Here is a 7299-nt window from a genome sequence, read left to right as displayed (position 1 = left end):
CGATATAATACCCCTTCAGAGAGCTTCTGTGTGCATTAGCCCAGACAGACCCTGAGAAGACGTGGAGGAGGGAAACCTACTTCCTGTAAGGTCGTCCAAGGTTTTCCTAACACTTTTGTGCATGGACCCGTTTCACAGAACAATGCAGGGCTGGCATTCATTGTTCTTTCAACACCCCACCCAACCCCTCAGGTCTGTCCCCAATCCAGTTTCTACCTGTACGGTCCAATACAGTAGATACTAGTCACAAGTGGCTATTTAAATTTTAACTAATAAAGTTTAAAATCCAGTTCTTCCATCGCACTGGCCACATTTCAAGCACTCCGTTGGCACATGTGACTCTGCCACTGCCTACTGGACATGTCCATCTCTGCAGAAGCCGGGCAGCAAGGCCTGACACAGAAGGCCTCGGGAGCCTTTTCTGAGCTGCCGTCTGTTCCGGTGCCCATGACTGCACTGCACCTGTTGCTCACTTTTGGGAATGGAACCCGAGTGCACTTGCATTTGAGTTCAGCGGACAGACAGTCTACGGCACAGTCCTCAGAACTCAAAACTCAACATTCCCCAAATTCAATTCACACCCCTGGCTCTAACGCCAAGCCTCGACTATATTTACATGAGTATGTTCCTGTGTCATGGCTGTCCCCTCCGGCCATCTTCTCCAAGAACACAACTGAAAGGATCCTACAATAGGTGCGTGTCACCTCACCCACAGTCAAGCTCAGGCAGGATGCCAAGAATGAGGCCTCAGAATGTCTCTACAGAAAGTAAACTCATCTACAATTTATAATGTATCTACAAATAAAAGGCCACACCCCTTAGAACAATTCACTTTTTATAAAAATACAATGTACATATTTACACGCATGTACATATTATGGTCATATATGACTTAGTGGTTAGAAAGCTTTTCCAATTTTAAAAGTCATACCAAGGTGCTCACACTTCCCTCCCTGGGCCTGCTGAGAGCTGCTGCAGCCCGCCTGAGGGGCAGGTGGGCGCAGGACAAGGCACTGTATAAATAAACGCAAAGGTTGAGAACCCGCGGGAAACGTTAGTGTACATCTCTGATCAGAAACGTGGCAAGATCCACAGGAAAAAGTGCCATGCTTTCCCCCCAGCCCCTCAGCCCAGGCGGGGAGGGCAGGACTCCTCTGAGGCTGAGGGAACACTGTCCCCCAGGACCACGTTTTTCCTTCACATTTCACTGACTTTGGAACAGCGCCCAGGGCTCAGCTGGGAAGGGAGGTGCTCTTTGGAAATAGGATTCACTTAGTGCAATTGTCTTAGTGCAGAGCCAGCCCTGGGGTGGTGCTGTGCTTTCCTGAGGCCACTGGTCTGCTCCCTCAGTGACAGCGAAACCCTCTCCAGGCACAGGCAGCAGGGTTCGGAGGGGAAACCTGGAGGGCTGACTCCTGTCTGAGACCTCCACCTGACGCCAGTCTCAGAACCCCATTTTCCCAGGAGGCAGGGCCAGCTTTACCCCACAGACCCTGTCCTGCCAGGCCCTGAGAAGCCACTGTCCCAAGGAGGGTGGCTCCACCCCCACCCACTCTTTGCACATCCAAGAGTCTTGCTTCTCTGCACCACAGCCACCATGATGCCAGGTCCTGCTAACCTAGGAGAGCAAAAGATAGCCGGGGACCCAGCTATGGCGCACAAGGAATGGCCTGGATGGAGGACAGCCGGACTGGGGGCAGCAGGCTGTCCAGCCAGATGCTGTCGATGTTCTTCAGGTCTGGGAAGACGCGGTGTAGGCTCAGTCCGCTCAGTCCGATATCCCCTAGATGTGAAGAAGGTTGTATGAAGTTAGGGGGGTTGGGAGGAGTGAGTTTCCCCCTAACTCCCTCCCTGAAGGCCACAGACACAGCAGCATCTGATGTCGATCCCATGGCCGCAACACTCCTCTTTAGGCAAACTTAAAGGCATGGGCGCAATAGCTAATTTGCAAGCTGTCTGTACCCTGGTGAGTTCAAGGATGCTTTACCTCTGCTGCTCCCTGGCCCTACCCCCTAGCCTTCCCCTCCCTTAGGCCCCCCACATGGTTCTCCCTTCTCCCTCAGGGGCTTCTTACCCCCAAGGCTGTCTGGTTCCTCCTTGCAGCTGAAGTCTCCATATACAGAGGTGGGCTGGGCCCCAGGTTCATTGAGCAGGTACCCCTTCCCATCCACATTGGTCGGCTGCCACTCCGACTGCTCCTGCTCCCAGAGCTGGGGACAGAGGGACAAGAGGCCATCAGCTCCCTTCCAGTGCAGACTCACCCAATGGCCTGCCCTAATGAGCCAAAGCTTCCCAGCCAGGAACACACCCTTGGCCACTTTCTCAGATGGATGGACGCAGATGAGTTCACTAACGGACAGGGGCCTGGGAGGTGAGGGCCTGCCTTGGACTCACACTCCTACATCAACCCTGGCACCAAAGCTCCCAGACTTTCCTCTCAACTGGGTAAGGACATGACAACTGGGAGAATGGCTTAAAGCAATGGCTAGCATAATAAGTCAAGAAAAGATTACTAGAAAAGCAAGAGATAAGAAACTATGCCCATGTAGTTTGTGTGCTGATGGAACAGAGCCTGCGTACAACTGCAAAAACTCCTTTATATTCACTTTTAAAACAAAACAGAAAAAACAACCCTAGAGGATAATTAGCTAAAGGAAAAATAAAGCCGCCATATTATAGATCCCCAAGGCTGATTATTGAAACCTGATGCGCATGTCTCAGGCTAGCAGGCCTGGGGCATGCTGAGGCGGAGGATGCGGGCCAGGGATCTGGTCCTGATGGAGGCTGACTCAGAGCTATCCGGGGCCCTGAGGCCTGCTCCAGGACAGTCTGTTGGAAACCGGGCAGGCATCCCACCTGTCCTCACTTCCACAGTGTCTTTCCTCCAAGGAGGACCAGCGGTGCCCAGCCGTATGGAGATGGCACTATGCAAGCAGCCAGGTCATAGCAGTAGCTGCCTAACACCGCCCCCTCTTGCCCTCCCGCCCCCCCGACTTGGAAGCTCTCATTGGTTCTCTCTCTCCTCACTGAGTAGCAGCTACTTCAAAAGAGTGTCCAGGGAGGAAGGGGCTCTACCTTCATGATGTCCTCAGGTAACTTCCCTTCCTCGTCCTCATCTGTTGTTGCTGTGGATAGGGAAGCGCATAAAGGTTAGTTGGCAGCCAGCCAGGCTCCCCTGCCCCTACACACACACACACACACACACACACACACACACACACACACACCCCTCCCAGTAGACATTTGCCTTGCCTGCCCTGCAGATTCCAGAACAGGATACTCTCCTACTGATTCAGCCTCCCAAACCCTGAAGCCACACCTCTTCCTACTCCCTCGCTTCCTTCCTCACTCTCAGAGACTGGGCTGCAGAGAAGCCAGGAGAACCAGCAACCTTAGATCAAAATGCAGCCCCTGGCCCCCTTCCTCTTCTCTCTAGCCTGCTGCCGCCGGCTCTGGAGTTCTGAGCACCTTTTCTCCACCAGGAAACCCTTCCCAAGACCTGGACAGTCAGGCAGGCAAGTGAGGCCCCAGCAGCACGAACCTTCAGAGGTGGAGGGCATGGGCGACACCTGGAAGTTGTACAGGTCGCTGGTGCTGTCTGGCATGATTTCCATTGGGATGTGCCAGTCGGGGAGAGTGCTGGTGACGGCACATGGTGACAGTGCTTTAGGACAGCAGAAAGCGCAGGTCAGAGCTGTGTGCTTTCTTAGTGTGCAGGACACCCAGCATCCCCTATCCCGTAGCCTGCTCCAACAGGCCACCCAAAGCACGTTGCCTCCCACATCCAAGAGAAAGAGCTCGCCCCACCCGCTCCGACCTGCACGGTCCCTGCCAGGCCCCATCCATCTCACCTGGAGTAAGGGCCCGCTCAATCTCCAAGTCCTGCCCCATGAAGCCCTGTGCTGTGTAGCTGCTGTGGTCATCAGGCAGGGTGGAGCTGCTGAGGCCATCGGAGAGGGTATCAGGGCTGGAGTCCCCGTATGACTGCAGAGGGAGAAGAGCTTAGACCAAGCTGCGTGGCACTTCTTCCACTGCCCAGCCCTACTCACAGGTGGCCAAAGACTGGCTGCCTAGGACCACACTCACCTTCCTCTTGGCCTTGCTCTTAGCATCTCGGCTGGACTTGGACTTTCTCTCTGTGGAAGAGACAAGCTATAAGCCTTGGTACAGGCACACCAGCCCCAGTTGCCTTCCTCCCTCCCTCCTGCTTCTCCTCCCTCCCTGCCTGAGAGCTTCTTGAGGACCCAGAGCCCTTGGATACCTTTCCTCTGGTTCTTGGTGAGGGGTGGGAGCATCCGGTACACCCGCACCGCTGAGCTGCCTTTGTTCCTGCTCTGGTCCTTCACCTCCTCAATGTCTGGCAGGGAGTTCATGGCACAGCGAAAGTTGGCCTTCCACGTCTTGGGATCTGGCTCCTTTTCCCCTACTTTGTATCGGCCTAGTGGCAGGAGAGTGAAGAGGATGGTCAGGGCCATAGGTGGGGATCCTCAGCCGCCTGCTGGCCTGGGAGGAGGAAGGCAAGAGTTTCCCAAGCTCTCATGCTGCCAGGGATCCTCCTGCGTGACACTCTGCTGGCCCTGGACCCTGGGGTTTCTCAAATGCCCAGGCTTGTATCCGTAGGCACATCCAGCAAGCCTCACAGACGGGCCCAGCTGGACGCACTAGAGCACTCACATACCCGAAAGTGCTCTTTGTCCTGGACCATGCCCAGACTCCCTACTTGAGCTGTCAGCATCCAGAGGGTAGGGGCTGGGGCTTATCTGATATTTCCAAACATGGGAGTGGGTACAGAGTAGGCATCAAAGAACAGTTACTGATAGGTGGGCTGACTGGTCTGAGATGGGCCCAGAGCCCCATCCCTCTGGGATAAAAAGAGGCCACCAACAAGATGGGCCTTTAGCCAAGGACCTCAAGAAAAGAAGGCCTGGGTCTCTTAATATCTTGGCTCACAGTTGCTTTTTGCCAGGGAGAACTTTAATCCAGCCACAAACTCCTTGAAACAATGGCCCCTCTCCGAAGAAATGCTGGTCTGCCCTCTGCCCCCACCCCCAACTCTGTATGCCATCACAGGGAGCTCAGAAAGCCCAGTGAGAGCCTCTGTGTTAACAGAAGTGCCTCCCCCTATCCCCTCCCGGGCTCCTCCTGGCAAGAGTCACACACCTGTGTGAATGGCCCAGCTCCGGAACAGACAGGCATCCTTGTTGATGTCCCAGCCATGCTTGGCAGCGTGCTTCCATGGGATCTGGAAGGTCATCTCCTCCTGAACAGCACACACACATGTACAGACGATTGTGTCAGCTCAGAGGCTACAGGCTGTTTGTCGGAGTCTGCCCAGCCACCCAGGTCTGGGAAAAGGCTGACTTCCCCTTTTCACCCTGATAGCTGGCTTGGGTTGACCCATCCTGAGATGGGCTTGAACAGGCTGCTGCATCACTCTGGATCTCTCAGAAGGGGCTATGGGTTCAGATGAGCTGTGGCACCATCAGCTCAGCAAAAACCTCCCTCTGCCTGTTACAGATGTGCTGGGTGGCATGCTTCTCTGGCTTGTCAGCATCGACATGGCAATGAGAACTTTGTCCATTAGATGGGACTGCTCAGGACACCTTAGGGCCACTGGCTCCTCCACTGGGGGTTCTGGCCGTACACCTGAGGAAGCCCTGGGCCAGACATGGATGCTGGCTACCCTGTGTGGCCGTGGCACAGGCACGCTAACTCTGTCCTTCACTGTTTTCTATGAAACAAGAAAACACAGTGGCATATGTAAAGACGAAGGTCTCACTGTTCTCGTGGCTCAACAGTATGGATTTCTGAGTCAGACTGCTCGGGTTCAAGTCTTGGCATCAAAGTCATTATCTATCTCTCAGTGCCTCAGTTTCTTTATCTGAAAGTGGAGATATTAAAGGACCCACCTCACAGGGCTATTTTAAGGGTTAAATGACACAATGTAAGTAACGTACTTGGCATGTTGCCACACTCACTTGTAGTGAGTGAACAGTATGCAGTAGCTGTTATTATGAATACTGTTGTTATTAGGTCTACAAAGCCTGTGATGCCCTTTATTCACCAGCAAGAGATTTCTTGGGCCTGGGCAACTGGTGCAAGGTTAACTCTTGGGTCACCTGGTGAGCCAGTCACCTTCCTACTGGCAGTGCTATTTGTCTGAGTAGAGCCCTGCTGGGTGAATTTTTATGGGTCTCCTCAGGAGAGATCAGAACTCCAGCTCTTCGGATGCTGGAAGAGTCTAGCTGCTGGAAACTGTCAGTGACCTCGGGTGGGTGCCCTGTCCTTTCCTCAAGAAGGAAGGAAGGCAGGCAGAAGTCAGGCAAGTGAGGCCCAGGGCTGGGCCTGGCACACTCCCTGCATGCAGGACCCTCTGGGAAACACAGCTGCCTCCTCCCTATCACTTCCCTTTTTGAGCTGCATCTGAAGCTTTGGTCCCCCCCAGAACATGGGTTAAAATGTGGCAGAAAAACCCAAAGAATTACACTCACTTTATTAATCCAGATCAGCCCTGGGATTTGGTTGGAATTAATCTGCATCTCTAGCCAGGGTCTCATGCGCATCCGAGTGATGGGCATGTTGGCTGTAAAGAGAAGACAGAAGGCTCCTGTTTGAGTCTGTATGAGCAGCCCCTGGGCACTATTTTGCTGCACCCCAGATCATTCAGTTACCTTCCCCTGCCCTCAACCAGGTAGCAGGTAATACAATCATGGGGGAGGAGGCTTATACTGAAATAAAACTGCCCTCCAAATCCTTTTAGCATCTGAGGCAACACCATCCTGCCCCTTCCCTCCTGGGCAGTCCTGGGAAGACTGGTGATAGTTGCAGGACTTATGTGCAGGAAAAAGAGACAAAATACACGGGTATCTTAATACCAAAACTTTTCTTCCCAAACTCAAATCCTTTGGGAAGGTAGGGGCTTCTTTTGCTAGATGCCAAGAAATTTCCCTACTTGAGATAAAGCTGTGCACTTTCCCTCATGGGCAAGCAGTCTAGTCTCCCTGCATCGGAGACATCCTCCCCCCACCGTCGCCCACAACAGTGCAGCAGCCGCGAGGCGCAACCCTTCCTGCCTGGCTCCTGTCCTCGGCGAAATGAACCAAACACCTGTGACGCCTCCTCTCGCTGCTGCGGCAGGTTCTCCAGCCGCCCAGGGGAGCAAGCCCCAACCCTGCCACCTGCATGGACAGCCTGAAACCTGGGGTCTGGGCGCGAGGCACAGAGCACCCATGCACGCACGGACGGACACTCGAGTCCCCGGCACCGCTCGCGGATGCGCGCTACCAACATACCCCGCTA

At 54.0% G+C, this 7299-nt stretch overlaps 1 protein-coding gene across 2 annotated transcripts; it reads right to left on the bottom strand.

The window, feature by feature from the left end:
• Window positions 1-818: 818 nt before the first annotated feature.
• IRF1 (interferon regulatory factor 1) lies at window positions 819-7011 on the bottom strand. Of its 2 annotated transcripts, XM_006759155.2 has the most exons (9): window positions 6492-7008; window positions 5161-5260; window positions 4262-4438; window positions 4087-4136; window positions 3852-3984; window positions 3542-3664; window positions 3076-3125; window positions 2075-2210; window positions 819-1783 (listed from the first exon to the last, which is right to left on the bottom strand). In XM_006759155.2, the coding sequence occupies exons 1-9, from the start codon at window positions 6576-6578 to the stop codon at window positions 1650-1652; spliced, it is 990 nt and encodes a 329-aa protein (XP_006759218.1). In that variant the 5' UTR covers window positions 6579-7008; the 3' UTR covers window positions 819-1649. The 2 variants fall into 2 exon arrangements, with proteins under 2 accessions (XP_006759218.1, XP_015416420.1); XM_015560934.1 differs by lacking the exon at window positions 3542-3664 and having other exon boundaries at window positions 6492-7011.
• Between the last annotated feature and the right edge of the window lie 288 nt (window positions 7012-7299).

Source organism: Myotis davidii, unplaced genomic scaffold (genome assembly GCF_000327345.1).
Source record: "Myotis davidii unplaced genomic scaffold, ASM32734v1 scaffold456, whole genome shotgun sequence".
Lineage (NCBI taxonomy): Eukaryota > Metazoa > Chordata > Mammalia > Chiroptera > Vespertilionidae > Myotis > Myotis davidii.
This window is presented reverse-complemented; position numbering and strand designations above follow the sequence as displayed.

What these genes read in the sequence shown, in the direction of transcription:
- IRF1 (XM_006759155.2), bottom strand. Translation starts at nt 6,578, where the DNA reads ATGCCCATCACTCGGATGCGCATGAGACCCTGGCTAGAGATGCAGATT. An exon ending in TACCTGAGGACATCATGAAG is followed by an intron (nt 2,211 to 3,075) that starts GTAGAGCCCCTT and finishes CTCTGTCCCCAG; the next exon opens with CTCTGGGAGCAGGAGCAGTC. An exon ending in GGAACCAGACAGCCTTGGGG is followed by an intron (nt 1,784 to 2,074) that starts GTAAGAAGCCCC and finishes CTTCACATCTAG; the next exon opens with GGGATATCGGACTGAGCGGA.